General features: G+C 34.2%; 1 protein-coding gene across 8 annotated transcripts in view; it reads left to right on the top strand.

Annotated features, from left to right (window-relative positions):
* The window catches only part of LOC106883147 (cyclin-dependent kinase 20), a 55,783-nt gene that overhangs the window by 26,457 nt on the left and 11,423 nt on the right, over positions 1-17,903 (top strand). For 7 of the 8 annotated variants that reach the window (XM_052967235.2, XM_014934046.3, XM_014934050.3 and 4 more), the window contains exons 4-7: positions 7,318-7,357; positions 8,815-9,003; positions 16,245-16,366; positions 16,831-16,893. In XM_052967235.2, coding sequence (XP_052823195.1) covers positions 7,318-7,357; positions 8,815-9,003; positions 16,245-16,366; positions 16,831-16,893 — 414 coding nt within the window. The remainder of the gene's footprint in view (positions 1-7,317; positions 7,358-8,814; positions 9,004-16,244; positions 16,367-16,830; positions 16,894-17,903) is intronic. The other variant, XM_014934051.3, reaches the window with a different exon arrangement.

Below are 17,903 nucleotides of genomic sequence, written 5' to 3' on the forward strand. Positions count from 1 at the left end.
TCGAGCAGATAGTCAGCAGCGCCGCCTGGCTAAGGCTTGGCTACTCTGCATTGACAAGGGGCAACACCCTGAAACTAGTCTAGTCTGCAGATGCCAAACCAGCAGGGGGACACTGCTGACCTCCCCTGTTCGAAGGTTATAAAGGACACAGGTTTCGTGTGTCACATAGCTAGCTAGAGGCGATGGCTTCTTGGAGCTAATGCACGGCAGCTTTCGTCCTAATTTTGGGACTGCCATGTTGGCTTGGCGATAACTATTAATTTCCAGTACCGCTGCCGTAGTCTCCTTTAGAGAGACTTAGAAATATTAATAACTCTATTTCTGAAAACCAGTGGATAGATTCCACTGAAATTAGATAAATAACCTTCGAGCAGATAGTCAGCAGCGCCGCCTGGCTAAGGCTTGGCTACTCTGCATTGACAAGGGGCAACACCCTGAAACTAGTCTAGTCTGCAGATGCCAAACCAGCAGGGGGACACTGCTGACCTCCCCTGTTCGAAGGTTATAAAGGACACAGGTTTCGTGTGTCACATAGCTAGCTAGAGGCGATGGCTTCTTGGAGCTAATGCACGGCAGCTTTCGTCCTAATTTTGGGACTGCCATGTTGGCTTGGCGATAACTATTAATTTCCAGTACCGCTGCCGTAGTCTCCTTTAGAGAGACTTAGAAATATTAATAACTCTATTTCTGAAAACCAGTGGATAGATTCCACTGAAATTAGATAAATAACCTTCGAGCAGATAGTCAGCAGCGCCGCCTGGCTAAGGCTTGGCTACTCTGCATTGACAAGGGGCAACACCCTGAAACTAGTCTAGTCTGCAGATGCCAAACCAGCAGGGGGACACTGCTGACCTCCCCTGTTCGAAGGTTATAAAGGACACAGGTTTCGTGTGTCACATAGCTAGCTAGAGGCGATGGCTTCTTGGAGCTAATGCACGGCAGCTTTCGTCCTAATTTTGGGACTGCCATGTTGGCTTGGCGATAACTATTAATTTCCAGTACCGCTGCCGTAGTCTCCTTTAGAGAGACTTAGAAATATTAATAACTCTATATATATATAGTTTTAGGGAAAATAACCAATTTTCAAGAACTCATCGATGAAAATCCACTATCACATATAGAAAAATTAATAATTAAAAGCACAATAAATGAGTATAATATAAAGTAAAGTAAATATCATAAGATAAATATAATAAAAAGATTACACGTGTTTCATAACCAATTTTCAAATAGAAAAGAAATTTAAATCGATTAAAATCAATTGAAATTATCGAAAATAAGTTCTATTCAAAAATATAGCTACTCGTCAGATCGTAAGTAGAACAATAATTAGATATATATCTCAACCAACAATAAGTACCAAATGAATTAATATGAAATACTTATTATATAAAGATAGAAAAATTATTTAAAAAATATCATAATATTAAAATAATAACCATTCAATAATCATCCCTTCATCCATTATAATAACATGTATATTATATACAAAAAACATCTTACATAAATTATCATTGTTTTAAATTATCATTGTTTTAAATACAAGTTGAACGAAGTTTAAGTTTAAAATAATAATGAAGATAAAATTAGTACATATTTAACTGGTGTAATAGTTAAAGCTATACTATTTAAAGCTAAAGACGTTTATTTAATTATAATTAAAGATCAATTGAATAATAGAAAAATACAAGATTATTTATTTCTATAAACGTAATAATAAAAAATATGAATGAAAAAATTATGAATGGAAAAAATTAGGAATGAAAAAATTAGGAAAGAAAAAATTATTAAGAATAAAAGGTTAAACTTTATATATATATATACAAAGTTGATTTAAAAAAAAAAAAAAAAAAAAAACTTTAACGATATTATAAACTATAAAGATTAATAATTAATCAAAAATAATCGAAAATATATCAACACTATTCCAATCGAAGTTCTAATATTATGTTGAAATGAAACTATAACTTCTAAATAATTTAGTGTTAAATAAGTTATCTATTAAAATAATCTATAAAGAACCAAATGAATAGTATAAAAACAAGAATACATATATAAGAAATATAGCATAATCCTAGATAGGTTCTATATAGGAAGCACGAAGAACTTTAAGGCTAGATATAGAGCACTTATGAGTTTGTTTTCAATGGAAATATACAGTAACTCTACCACACTTGCCTCTTATCTTCATGAACTCAAGAAGAAGAAGATAAAGTACTCTCTTGAATGGTTTATTATAGCGAGGGCCCCATACTTTAAGGCAAATATTAGCAAATGCTCTTTATGTATTAGGGAATCCCTTGCGATTCTCAGGTCTTTTGGACCAAAAACCCTGAATAAGTTCACTGAGGTAGTCCCCTTCTGCAACCATAAGTTTTCCTCCACCTTCTTGAAACTGTATAGAGATAAAAATAAATTTAAAATTAATAAATAATAAGTGTAATAGTTTACGTTAGGGTGAATTGAAACCTCGTAGATTGGTTTTGATACTGCAGCCTGTTTGGCTATTCTAAAATGGCACTTTTTTTTTTTTGTGGAATCCTCCAATTATTTACATAGGCTGGTCCAATTTGTTTATATATATTTGCTCTTTATAGAAATCTTTTTTTTTTCCCTTGTGCATGTTGTGACTTTTATCCTGACGAGGAGGTCATCACCAGTTTACACTCTATTGTGTTTTGAAATACAGTGGTGTACCTCCGAAATGGCCACAGGTATTGTATGAAGTTCGTGAAATTGTTTTTACTGATGGATACCTGTGGTGTGCTGTAATTGAACTTTTGCCTGTTGATACCTGCTGGATGCCTGTTGTTTGCTATTGTGTTGCCGGATTGGTGCGAACTTGCCTTTTGGTGTCTACTGGTTTTGAGGTGTGAAATGTGCCCGAGGGAGTTGAAGAACTTTGAACTTTAATTCTAAGTGGTGTTAAATCACTTCTGTCCTTGTTTTTTTCAACCGATAGACTACTTTATGGTACCTCATTTCTTCATTTCATTTTATTTTACTATATCGACTTATATTATATTATATTATATTATTATATTATATATTTGAAATTTTTACTCTTCCCGTATTAATTTTTATTCCTATTAATTTTAACTTTTTTAACTTCTATGAAATGATATTCACGTGTATTGTATTATACCTTTAACTCAATTTTTTTCAATTCCATGTTATCGGTTGAAACAATATATTCGTGTATAAAAATTTTATACTATATGCTATATTTTTTTTTATTTATTATTTCTTCTTATGTTATTTTTCTTGCGTTATTTCTTCTTATTCCTTATGTTTGACGGATTATGCTGTATTTCTTGTATATGCTCATTGAGGGGGTGTGATATGTTGAGTCATTAACCCAGTCTTTTTATTCTTTAACTAATATTTTACTCTTGTCTCAGTTATTCTGAGCACTTCTCCTTGCAGCCCTGTATAAAATCTATTGGTTTCCTAATAATAAGAAACCATTAATATTATATATATATATATATATATATATATATATATATGTTATTTTTTTAAAATGTACCTTAATCCCCTGAGATTGCAGATACTAATTCTGAATCTCTTTGATTATATATATATATATATATATATATATATATATATGCACACACAAACACACATACACAGATGTGCAAGCATGCATGCACACACATACAGAGTGGTGGACCTACCTTTATGTGGCCATGACACTTGAACTGTTATGGGAGCCCCTTCATAACCAGTGACTATAGCACAACATCCAACAAGACCTGAAAGGCCTTGCTACCTCTACAAGGGCTTTGAGGTCTAAATGATAGAGAATAGTGTGATTGGGTGAAATTCTTGTAAATGCAGTGGGCTTTTTCCTACCAGTCATGTTATCTTCTTTAATGTGTTTATTCTATGACAAATCATTGCAAATTTAAAAGTAAAATGTAACATTTATGCCTCAGATTTTGATTTAAATTACTATGCTGAGTTATCTTGTATGTCAAAGTCACTGATGTGACTTGGACATGGAAGATATAAAAATTTCCTATACCTTATAGATTCAAATTATGGAGGGATGAAAATTATGGATTCTCTGTACACATCCTTAATGCATTGTAGATTGATGAAATAAAACATACCAAAGACCAGAGTTAATATAGTTTTCAAAATACTTTTTTTCTTGTTTTTTTTTCTCTAGCATGTTACTAGAGAAAAACAGAAAAAAGAGTATTTTGTAAACTATATTCACACAAAGTTTTCTCACATGAGAGTTTCTTTGCAATGTCATTTTCTGGAGACAATATGGGCAGCAAATTTAAATGTCCTTCAGACGAGGGATATTTATGAAGAAATTTTTGTTTTGAGAAATTCCTTTCTGCTTCACAGCCCATGACAGGCATTGACAAGCACACGTGGATGGCCCAACATAACTGGAAACAATTGTGCTATATTTGTAGCAACAGAGATTTCTGATGTCTATCTGCCATCTGTCTTAACTTTCTTTCTGGGTTGTCTGGCTGTAGCAAGAATGGAGGCACATCACACAGCTGCCTCAACATTGTGCATGGTAAAAAGTGAGAATGAGTTGGTCCACTCTCAATGCTCCACAAAGAGTGTTGGCACCCAAAAGCAGCTTATAGGGTACAAAAATAGGATTGTTGAAGATTGAATCATGCGATGGCTTGACACTGATTGGTTGCTTAACAGACCAATTTTGTGAAACTACTGTGATTTGGCCATGATGTATGACTGGTTACTAAGCAGTTCAGTTTTGAATTACCTCTACAGTATCTTGGTTATCAATTTGATTTACAATTTCATGTTGCACATGTTTTTCTATGATTTTTATCAATTCTCCTGACAGTTTTTGCTAGATAAGTTCTTCAAGTTCCTGATGCACATCGTTTTTATTTGTCTTCCTTGTTATCCAGCTTAGCATTACAATGGAGAATCATGAAGCAAACCTGGAACACAAGTTCCATACTATCCTCATGATTTTCTAGAGTTCTAAGTTCATTTATCCAATTAGAAAACCCACCTGTTGTGAGTGATGTTTGACATTTAGGAAAGACTTTGCAAACAGAACTGTATGCATGTATTGCATGCACAAGTACACATGCGCATACACACAAATGCAAACACATACACAAACACGCACACACACACACATATATGGTTAAGAAGCATACTTCTCAACCATGCAGCCATTCCTGAACCTATTCTTTTATATTTTTTAATTGGCAAAAAGTTACCAAAGAACATCAAGGGCCAAGAGTTTCATGTATGGTTCTTATGAAGCTGACTTAAACTCAAGAACACATTTCTGATATAGTATGAATTACAGTTCTATCTGAAATGTTTAATTAATAATTCATGCTGGAGATTCATGTTAAAATTTGAGAAATTGAATAATCTGCCTCTTAACAGCAAATGGGCTAAAGAGAAAATTAAATGCAGACATGTAAAAACGCACACACATGCATGTGCGTGTGCACGAATACACACACACACACACACACACACAATGTTTGCTGCATATCAACTCCTTTACTTGTCTCTGAATCAGCCATAAATTACAATAACTTACTATTTTTTTCTTAATATTATCATAAATTGTTGAGGAATGTATGTTATACTCACACATACATAATTGCATTCTGGTTTTCATCCCTCTTCAAAGGCCTTTTATTTCAGTTCCTAGGTGCAATGTGAGAATCACATGCTTTCTTTTCACACTTTTCTCAAATTGGTTTCACTCATTAATATTGGAAGACAGTTTTACTAATAAGACAATAAACAGAAAGACTAAGGTGCTTACAAAAGACTAAGATGCTGATAACTCTTCTTTTCAACTTGAATGTAAAACAATGACTGAGTGATGGCCGCAGCCAGTGATAATTCAAAGGAAAATATAAAGTTGGTGACATGCTGGTCAATTGAGCTTGCTGGACTATTGGACATGGGGTTAATGGAACTTTATTTCATATATTTATTAGGTGGTGAATAGGCAGTCATTACAGCATCAGATAAAATGCTTTATTGTATTTAATCTAGCTTCTTGTATTCTGAGCTCATATTCAACTGAGGTCAACCTTGCTTTTCATCCTTCTGATCATCATCATCAACATCTTCCTTGTTGTTGTTGTTGTTGTTGAGTATGTTTTCCATGCTAGCAATGGGTTGGACAGGAGCTGGCCAGGCAGAAGACTACACCAGGCTTCTGTGTCTATTTTGGCACAGTTTTTACAGCTAGATGCCCTTCTTAACACCAACCACCCAGCAGAATGGACTGGGTGCTTTTTACATGGCACAAGCACAGGCGAGGCTAGTTTTGACATGGTTTTTACAGCTGGATGCCCTTCCATATGCCAACCACTTTACAATGTGGACTGGATGCTTGACAAGTGAAGTACCTGTCCAGGGTGGTGAACTAGCAGAATTGTTAGAACACCTGACACTGTCTTGCAATATTTGTTCTGGTTCTGTTGTTTTCTGAGTTCCTGTTGTGGCCAAGGTAGACATAATCCAATGTTCAGGTTAACACCACCACCTGATCCTTGGGTGCCATTAGTAGAGTCCATTTTGTTACAAGCATTAGGTCCAAGTCTCTGGTCTGAGGATAGCTACAACTCTCCCTCCCACAAATTCCGGAAGCCTAGTATAAGGGCATGAGCAGTGTTTTCCCTCCTGACTAGATGTTAAATATATATTTATGTGCAATATATTTCATTTATATCCATATTCATTTTCAACAAACAAAGCAATAAATGAATAGATTAGAAGCACTGATACTATGGCAGTACAGAAACCATAAAGAGAATTGAAAATAAGTCAAAACAGATCTCCTTAATTGTGGAGTTGTAGAAAAAGAACGTATTTATCCAACAGTTTAGTTGTGTTCTATTTAGTGATATTGTATGACTTCTTTATGGTGACATCTATTTTTAGTGTTTATGGAGTAAACATTATTCAATTTAAATCAACTGTATTCTAAGCTTAAATTTTCTTTTATTATTGATATTCTGGTTCACAAAATTTTACGACTTATATCTCATCAAGATTACTTTTAGCATGTAGGTAAACTAAAATGTATACTATAAACTTCTGCATCAGTTATGACTACAATTTACATTTGAAATATTGCCTAATACATTCACTAATGTATCTTCTAAACATCAAAAATCCTTGTAATAGATATTAGTTATGAAAATATAACCATTAAATTCATAATAATTATTTGAAGCAAACCATGTATATTTTAAAGCTTCAGGATTGTTTTGAAACTAATTTATATTAGACTCGTGGAAATATGATTCTTTTATTTTACTTTTAATTTTACAGAGAAATCAAGGCTCTACAACAGATAGAAGATAATCCCTATGTAAGTTAAATCTTGAAACTCCTACTTAGTTCATTATTCTTACACATTGTGTTACCAATAATATGGAAAAATAGTTTCATAATATGGTAGAAAAGCAGATTCAAACACTTTAAGGATGTGAATACACTATGAATTTAGAATTATGCAGAACATGACAATAATGTTTATTTTCTTTCTTACACATTGTTTATACATACAAAAGTGATATCATCATAAAGGAGACAGGCCATAGCACTCCATATGTATTACAAGATAAGGTTGTTAGATGGATGTATGTATCTTTTCTACATTCATTTAGTTCTTTTTTATTTTTATATTATTTTTATGGCTTAAAGGAGTAAAAGCAGTGCCCATGAACTTTGTAAGATCATATTATGACTGGAAATTTGGTTTGAATCCTCACAATAGAACAGAATAGACTAAAGGTATTCAAGGGCTGAATGGCAGTTTTAAAGAAATTGAGCTAAGACTGGTTCCTTAATATATCTTCACTCTCAGAAATATTTTCATTTTCTGCTATGTATTGTTTTACCAGTTACGTAATGTATTAAATTTACCAATATTTACTGTTGCTAATCAGTTTTATTAGCACCACTGCCATCCTATATTGAACCATAAAGAAATGAGAGTTTTCTGATCTGTTACATTGCTTGATTGAATGTTTTTTTTTATGAACAATTATTATTATTATAATAATGTATTTTTTAAAATTTTTTTTTTTTTTTTTTTCCTTTTTTAGAAAATTTCCCAAATAATAAGCATGAAGCCCAGCTCTGTTTAACATGTTGTGCTTAGTAATCTATGTACTAATTACTATACTATAAATATAATTAAGTTACTCAGAAAATAAAATGCAATAGAAATATATTCATGCACATATGTACAAAGAAACAATTTATCTTAGGTTAGGCATGGGCCACCTTTCTTGAAAAGTAGGCCACATGAGACATGACTCATTGTCAGGCAGGCTGTTTTGCTAAAAAAATTCAAAGTAACTTTTCATTAGGCATGCCATTCAGAAAATCTCAATGCTCATGACTGTTTTAGATATTGATGGTTATAGTTGTTAGCAGTGCACATTTCATTCAAATAGTAACCAAATATGTAAAGGGAATATTTCTTTTGTTTTCATTTGTTAAATCCTTTATTAACATTGGGTCAGATATTCTCTCTGACTCAATAATGGAATGATTGGGTAGAGATACACATAATATGTAGCCATGTTGAATAGTTGAATTAGAGGTATATGTAGTTAATGTCATTATTATAGTGCAGGACAGATATGAAATAACATTTAGATCTAAATTAATTTTTTTAATGATAATGCAATAGATAATTCATAAAACAGCTGACAACTGTAGTGAGTGATAGTTAACTGTTACCAGATATTTTCAGAACAGAGATTTGGCTTAGGTTTTAAAAAATTCATAAAGATTATAGAAATTGGTATATTTCAGGTTGTCAGACTTTTAGATGTCTTTCCTCATGGTGCTGGATTCGTATTGGTTTTTGAGTATATGCTGTCAGATCTGTGGGAAGTGATTCATGATTCTGAGCATCCTCTCACTGAGTCTCAGCTAAAATCCTACCTACTTATGCTACTCAAAGGTGTTGCATTTTGTCACAAGAACAATATCATGCATCGTGTAAGTTTGTTTTATTTTACCTTTAATCCAATTTTTTTAAATTTCCAAGCTACATTTCTGGAAAAACGATTAATTTAACATATATAAATCACAGTAGGTGTGTGTATATTGACTAACACATACATTTCCACAATTCTCAACTAATTTTCACCAAACTTTACACAAACATTACTTATGTCCCAAGGATGGTCATGCAGTATAACATATTGCCCAGAGCTCCTGCGTAAATGGACGTAAAAAGGACATAGTTGTTTTGTATGTAGGGTCTTCCTTACTTTTTTAATTTTTCTATAAAAGTGAAAGGATTTTGTCTATTTATTTCGACTGCCCACTTGTGACTGTTATTAAATTGACTAGGCACACTGTACACAATGAATATCTAATACCAAACAACCTTAATCTCCATATTTAAACTGCATTAAACTTTGGCAAGCTTACCTCTACTTATTCTGAGTTACTTGAAAGGTGATGTTCCCTTACCTTTCTTCTATTTGTTGATAACTGTTTACCTATCAATGCATTGTTTCACTTTAAGGATGCTTATTTATCCATCCATTATGACATTTTGACTGTTGTCCATTGTTTCAAATATGTTTCAGCATTGTCATTCTAGCCTTTTTTAAACAATCATATATGATTCATCCCAAAGAATCAACCTTTAAATAAGTTTTGCTTCCACTAGCAAAAGTTATACATATCTTTCAGAAAGCTCCATACCAATTTAACTTTATGTAGCATTTGTTGTTAGTTTATACGCAGGCTATGTGGGAAGACAGAATAAAGGGGATTTTGTTAGCTTATCTCTCCAAAAAAATAGCTCCCTTTGCTGTTGAAAAAAATAAGTTTGCGGAGGGGAAGTTTCAACGTCTTCCTTCAATTTCATTACACCATTTATATGGCTGTTTCTGACAAGAAATTTCGCTCTCATGTAAAACAACTATATTTTGTAGTCATTCCACTGTTAGGGAGTGACACTTCTTCACACAGCTCTCCTCATCCATATGCAGTATGTGACCATACCAGCTCAGTCATTTCTTTTGCACACCACATCTGATGCTTCTTATGTCCAACATTTCTCTCAAGGTGCTTACACTCTGCAGTGTGTGCACACTGACATTACACACCCAGCGGATCATACTAGCTTCATTTCCTTCAAGCCTACGCATGTCTTCAGCAGTCATGGCTCGTGTTTCAATGCCGTGTAGCATGGCAGTTCGTACACATGCATCATGCAATCTACTTTTCACTCTGAGCGAGAGGCTCTTTGTCACCAGTAGAGGTAGGAGCTTTCTGAACTTTGTCCAGGCTATTCTTATTCTAGTGGTAACACTCAGAGCATCCACCTCCACCACAGACTTGGTCGCCTAGGTAGCGGAAGCTATCAACGACTTCTAGTTTCTTCCCCTGGCATGTGATAGAATCAGTTTTCTGAGCATCTGCGGTGTTTATTTTCCCTGTGCATCTGCCGCACAAAAAAGCTAACCTTCCTTTGATGTTGCTGCACCTCTTATGCATCCAAAGCTCACACTGGGTACATCTTATGGAATTTCTACCTACACCTTTCCTATAGCTCAAGCAGGGCCATCTACTTGAAGGGTTTTGTGATGTGTTCGCCTTCCTACTTACTAGGACTTTGGTTTTTGCAACATTGACTCTGAGGCCCTTCAATTCTAAACCTTGCTTCCACACTTGAAATTTACTCTCTAGTACTGGTAGTGATTCCGCTATGAGAACAAGGTCATCAGCTTAGAGGAACTCCCAGGGGCATATATATATATATATAAATTAATACAAACAGCCAGGTGCAATGTAATACCATAAAGGAAAAATTCAATCATCACTAAGAGTGATTATGGGTGCCAAAGCACCTACATTGCTAGAAATAAAAGTTAAAATACTCTTAATATATTTACATTCTTCTTTCCGCATTTTAACTCTTATTTCTAACAATGTAGGTACTTCAGCACCTTTAGTCACACTTAGTGACGATTGAATTTTTCCAATATATATTGATCTTGCCAATAAAAGGTTTGATATTGCCTCATGAAATAATGAGGTTATGCAAGAATGTAAAATTATATAATATCATGTTGGTGCTGCATTAATGCACCCATGTTGGTGGCATGTAAAAAGTACTCACCACACTCAGCTAAGTGGTTGGTATTAGGAAGGGCATCCAGTCATAGAAACCATGCCACAACAGAGTTGGAGTCTGGACAGCTCTCTGCTAGCTAGTTCCATGTCAAACTATCATCCAACCCATGCCAGCATCAATTCTATCTCAGCTTCAGACAATCACATAGTCAATCAAGTGACCATGACCTGATCTAGAATGATACCAAATTACTTTGTTTTTATTGGACTGTTGAAAAAGAGCATTGGTGATAGAAGGTTCAAATTCACTGCATAATGATAGTTGCAGCAGTCCATTTGACTTTATTTTGCAAAGACCATGTTTACCAAGAATATTTGGTCAAGAAAGCCAATCTGGTATTAAAATCTCCTAAAAGGAAAATTTTGTTTTGACTGGGAATTTGGTTCAACAATATTTATAAATCAAAATAGAACTTACCTTTAGCTGCATCTGCAGAACTAAGTGTTGGTGCATTCAGACTTACTAGTGTAGCATAATTTTGTAGGCCAAATGGGATTCACATTAACATTAGACAATCATTAAATCCATTTGGTAAGGATTCTAGTTTATGTACAAATCATTACTAATAGTGAAACCCACACCAGATTTCCATTTTTCTGCTTCAGATTTACCAATCCAGAAGAAAGTGCACTCTCCAACAACTTCATTCAACTGACCAGAATTTAGTAGCCTTATCTCTGAAAGAGCAGCAATACTAACATTTTTACTTCTCGGAAACTGATCTAGAAGTGATGTTTTGCACTCAGGACACTTCTTGTGGTCCTGGGGGGTGTGTACATTCCAAGTTTCTATACTCATATCCATTTCTCTACCCTTTTCTCTTTGTTTTCTCATATTTTCTTGACTGTATGGTTGAAAGTTCAGCCATTCACAGTATAATGACAGGATTGTGTGAGCCAGCAATTTTTAGGACACCTTTTTTAACCCCCTCCCCACACAAGAGAAAGTAGTGCCATCCTAAATAGGCTGCTTTGTAGTTAAGAAGAGAACACATCAGTTTTACAGAATGGTCATCTACCTCTTAGCATCATACATGAAAAGCTCAAGCTAGGGACCTCCAGTGACTTTCTCCAACTGTCCCTGTTGCTATCACTTCATCACTGGAGGATTTGATTTGTTCTCATGTTGTCACTAAATGGCCTGCACTGTGAGTTTCTTTCAAGTGGAATTTGCTTGTGCTGGACAAAACACACTCTCTCCACCTAAAAAGTACATAACCTATGCTGGAGCACTGTGTGCCACTTGTCAAATGCAGACTAGGTCACAGATCAAATACTTATAGTATGGCTTGATCTACCAATTGGCTGAGGGTTTGTTGCTCAACACATGCACAAACAAACACATACAAAGAATATAAAATATTAAAAATATATATATAAAAATGAATTGTGCTGTTGGTGATCTTTTTTTCCTTCTTTGAACTTTTCCTGTTTTCCTTTCCGACGGAGAGCTATGCTCAAAACATCAAAAACTCTCTCTTTTTACTGAGCATCAAACTAATACATTCCATGTGCATATCCTCTAGTTGTTTGGTTATTGTTATTTTTAATGTTCATTTATTCAATTTTACTATATATAATATATATAGACAACAGTATGCAATGTTTTACCAAAAAAGGAAAACTATTGGGTTGGCAAGAAAGTAATTTTGTTTTTTTAGTGTGAAATTTCTTCATACAAAGAATGAACTTTAATCAATTATATATTTTCCATTTTGTTCGATGACCTTTTGCCATCATTCTGTCCACTTCATGATTCTTGTACTCATAGAACTTCTGGTCCTTATTTGCCAATTCTGGCCATTTTTCTTTGATTGCTTCCTCCAGTTTCATTAGTTGTTGACAGTAAACATCTGAATTGATCATTTGATTCCTTGGAAGCAACTCAAAGTACACGACACCTTTGTAATCCTACCGATTCAACAGCATGACCTTTTTTTTAATGGAATTCAGCTTTCAATGTGTTTTGTGTTGGTTCATTATGCTTGGACTATGATCGTTTTGGATTGATGCTATTGTAGACAATCCATTTTTCATCACTAGTGATGATTCATTTCAAAAAAAGGTTTGATTTCATTGCATTTGAGATCCTTATTGCAAATATTGATTCATTGTGTTAAGTGAATCTCTTTCTATGTATGTAGAACCCAAATATCGAGCTTCTTAATGACTCCCAAGACATTTTAAGTGATTTTCAATTGTGTGTGATACATTTAACTTTTCTGCAATCTCTCACACAGTTATATGACAATCAGATTCAATTATGGCTTTGATTCGGTCATCATCAACTTCAGGAGGTTGGTTGTCTTTGAGTGAAAAATCTCTAGAAAGGAATTTTTTAAACCATTTCTGATGTGCATTCTCTTAAGCAATCAGCACCATAAACTTCACATATCTCTTTGTGAGCCTCAGCAGGTTTCTTGCCTTTATAGAAATAAAAAAAGCAAAATATGGTGAAGATGTTCGTTTTTGCACCCCATGTTAAAATTGACACTGAACTAACAGTTGTGAACTAAATTACATGCAATTTGCTTCTAAAGTAAGCTAAAAGTAACAGCTATCAAATGTCAAAAGTCATCCAAAAAAATCGTAACTCTATCTATTTGTGAAGACCGAAATTACTTTCTAGTGAACCCAATATACTTGTCACTAAATATGACTAGGGTGTTAGAAAGAAACACTTACATTGCTAGAAATAAGGGCTAAAATTCTTTAATGCTGTAGTCAAAGCACATAATTGTATACATACTTACTGACAGGGACTATAATTGCCTGAAAACACCAATCGAGAATTCCTTATACTGACAGGTCAGTTTCAGCAATTTTCGTTGCCTCATCAGTAAGGACTGGCTCGACTTCAACAGATTCCAGACTGAATTCTCTGTCAGTATATATGTTTTCACCATATAAAAATCTATGGATGATTTATTCAATCACTAATGTGTATACATAAAATTAATATAGACAGCCATGTGCAATGTTTTACTGAAAAAGGAAACTATAATTGTCACTAAATATGACTAGGGTGTTAGATACACCTACATTGCTGGAAATATGAACTAAAAATGCTCTAATGTTGTAGTTGTATGAGTTACATAATTTGAAACAGGTTTATTATTACTTATTTTACTGAATTACTATTTTTAAATCTCACAATGAGAGATATTCAGCTACAGTACTTTGTAGTAAAAACTGTTTGCCAACATAACATAGCAGTCCTGGTTTAGGATGAATGTTGCTGTAATTTGGCCCCAGCAGACATCGTCTCCAGCTAGCTATACGACACAATCTGTGTCCTTATATTTTCGAGGCTCCTGTGCAAGTGGCACATAAAAAACAGCATTTGAGCATGGCTGTTGCCAGTACTGCCTGACTGGTCCTCATGCCAGTGGCACGTAAAAGCACCCACTACACTCTTGGAGTGGTTGGTGTTAGGAAGGGCATCCAGCTGTAGAAACTCTGCCAAATCAGATTGGAGCTTGGTGTAGCCATCTGGTTCACCAGTCCTCAGTCAAATCGTCCAACCCATGCTAGCATGGAAAGCGGACGTTAAACGATGATGATGATGGAATCTAGCACCCCCACTCAGCTCAAAACAATATCTGTGTATCACGATTTCCGAGTTATTTCCCTTCATCAGCACAGAATAATTGTTTGGCTAGAGGTAGCGCTGCCAAATTTCTGTTTGAAATATATAGTTTTCAAAGTGACAACTAGTCACTGATCTATAAATTAGAGAATTACTATTTTTAAATCTCAAACAATATAAGGACATAGATCGTGTTGTATTGCCAGATGTCTCCTGCTACTAAATTACAGCAACATTGCCATGTTATGTTGGCAAACAATCTTTACTACAAAGTACTGTTGTTGAATATCTCTCGTTGTGAGATACATTTCAAACGGGAATTTGGCAGCACCACCGCTAGCCAAACAATTATTCTGTGCTGATGAAGGGAAATAACCCAGAAATTGCGAGACACAGATATTGTTTTGAGCTGAGTTGGGGGTGCTAGATTCCCTATAAGGACACAGATCATGTCATATAGCCAGCTGGAAACGATGTCTCCTGGGGTTAAATTACAGCAACATTCATCCTAAACCAGGACTGCCATGTTATGTTAGTAAACAATCTTTACTACTTATTTTATGTTGGCGAGTCATAGGAGTTATCCACAATGATCTCCCTGGGCAAACATTCTAGAAGCTTCTAAAACATTGGATTTATGTCCCTTTTACTAATCCAAATGAGCCATAGAATGTTCTAGGATGTAATTTAGTCATCAGGTGGAACCACCAGTCTTTGGGCTACATGTTGAATAGCCGCAGAACTTTTATCTCTCTTCAGTCATCAGACTTCATGCTAGACACATCTCTGTGTTCAGAGCACATAGATTTTGCTATACATGGTCCAAGGAATCAAAAATGCCTTAGTGGCGCAACCGTGTATCCCCGAACTATTTAAGTTGCATAACATGTGCACGACTTCCTTTTACATGAGAAATAGACCTAAGTGGCATACAAAATTCTTTTGTACATTTTAATTTACCTTCTACAGATGGAACGTGACAAGGCAAAATAGTATGTACACGTTCTTCATTTATGTGCCGCTTCAACCAAAGCATCTTATTGGTGAATTCTTACCTGGTTCTAAATTGGTATTAAATTATTTGGGAAGTTCAAGAATGGCTCTTTCATTTATTCCAATCAAGAATGCATTTTACCTTTTGTAACATGAGGATTTTTGCTTCTGAATTAACCTCTTGTTCCAGCAGTAACAAGGCCAAGTTATAGCCTTAACTCTTATTACTGTGGCCTACTCCATTGTTACATAGTCAAAGCATATAATTGTATACATTGGGTAATTATAGTCCCTGTCAGTATATATTTATTTGAATAATTCAAGTAGAGGAAAACCACTGACCAATGTTTTCATTTTAAAATTATATTTTTACCACTTTAATGTAAGATATCTGTTTATTCAAAATTCTTTATTTAATTGAAAAGGTAAGCACAACCATTACAATCAACTCATTATAAGGATATTCTTTTTTTAACTTATAGAAAATAAACTTCATTTCTTGCAGGATTTGAAACCTGCTAATTTATTAATAAGTTCCACTGGACATTTGAAAATTGCTGATTTTGGTCTAGCCAGAGTTTTCCAGAACAGTAATAACTGTGAGTACAGTCACCAAGTGGCTACAAGGTAAGATTGTCAATTTATGTAAAGTTTACTGTTATAACTGAACTTGGGTCTACTTTGTCCTCTTTCCATTTACACCATCTTCATGGCCTTCATGAAGGCATGAAGATAGTGTAAAGAGGAAGCAAAGCCCACACACACATGCACAAAAGAGCAAAGATACAACACTTCTAAAAACTGCATATTTTACTACATAAACAGGGTGTAGAACTGGCAAAATTGTAAGAGCATCAGATAAAAATGCTTTGCAGTATTTTTTCCAACTCATTGCATTTTGAGTTCAAATTCTGCCAAAGTCAACTCTGCCTTCCAGGGTCAATAAAGTGAGTATTGGGGTCAATGTAATTGGCTGGCCCCTCTCACCCAAAATTTCAAGCCTTGTGTCTATAAAAGAAAGAATTTTACTTCATAAATAATTCATTTGCTTATCCATATTTTACTTTTAGTTTAATCTTCTTTTTTTGTAGGTGGTACAGAGCTCCAGAACTTTTGTATGGAGCTAGGAAGTATGATGAAGGTGTTGATTTATGGTAAATATATTTTCAGAGTAATTTCCTTCAATGAAAATTGTAATTAAAATGAATTGACTGTAATTTATAATTTTCCAAACAGTAGAAAGGTTAATTCATTAAAGACTACATTTATCTGAAAAAGAGAGATTGTAAACTGCTGTGGAAAGATTTTGTTGGTTACTGTATAAACTCTAATTCTAAACTGTCATCTTAACCAGCATTAGCTTTTCTGAAATAATTGTAATTAAAAGAATTTAATCCACTTTTTAGAAGTTTTCAATGGTGAATTAATGATAAAGAAAAAAAAAATCCTTAAATTATTAGATTTTAAATGTCCTATAGTTTTTAAGCAGCAGTGTAGTAAAGTAAGTAGAATTATTACTGTGATGGTGGCAATAAATGAGATATGTTGCCTTACCATTTTTTTGGGGTGGGTGCAGCCTGTTAATATCAGTGTGAAATTAAGGAAAAGACTATCCCCCATCTCTGTTCCCAAGTGCAGTTTACTGGTTTCTCTGTATCACTATGATCTTGTTATATTTACAAAAGAATATAAGATGGAACAGAAAATAAAATAAACACTTTTAGTATTAAAGTTTTACTACTCTTTTGTAAAAGTATTTGAGTTGTCATTAACTGGAATACATTAACATTTGTTATTAAGAGGTGTTTTTAGTGTCACATAACCAGCAATAATCTTTGTTGCTTTCTCCAGGCCTTTGTTTAACTCAAGATAAATGGTGCAGGATTAAAATGAAGTACTTGGGTGTCAGAGTTGTCAACCTCATTAGGAGGCACTAATATCCATAGGATTTTGTTTATGTTAATTTTGTTACATTGTTCATCAGTGTTTGAATGCACACACACACACACACACACACACACACACAACAGGAAGCTTTCAGTTTCTGTCTACTTATTTTAAATATATCAGAGAAGTTGTTACCAATGAATGTATTTAAATTTCTGTTATTTAGTTGCCAAGATTGAACCAAGTATTTTGACAATTTTTATGTATTATTTTCAGT

The sequence above is a fragment of the Octopus bimaculoides genome, chromosome 4 (assembly GCF_046866305.1).
Source record: "Octopus bimaculoides isolate indiv1 chromosome 4, ASM4686630v1, whole genome shotgun sequence".
Lineage (NCBI taxonomy): Eukaryota > Metazoa > Mollusca > Cephalopoda > Octopoda > Octopodidae > Octopus > Octopus bimaculoides.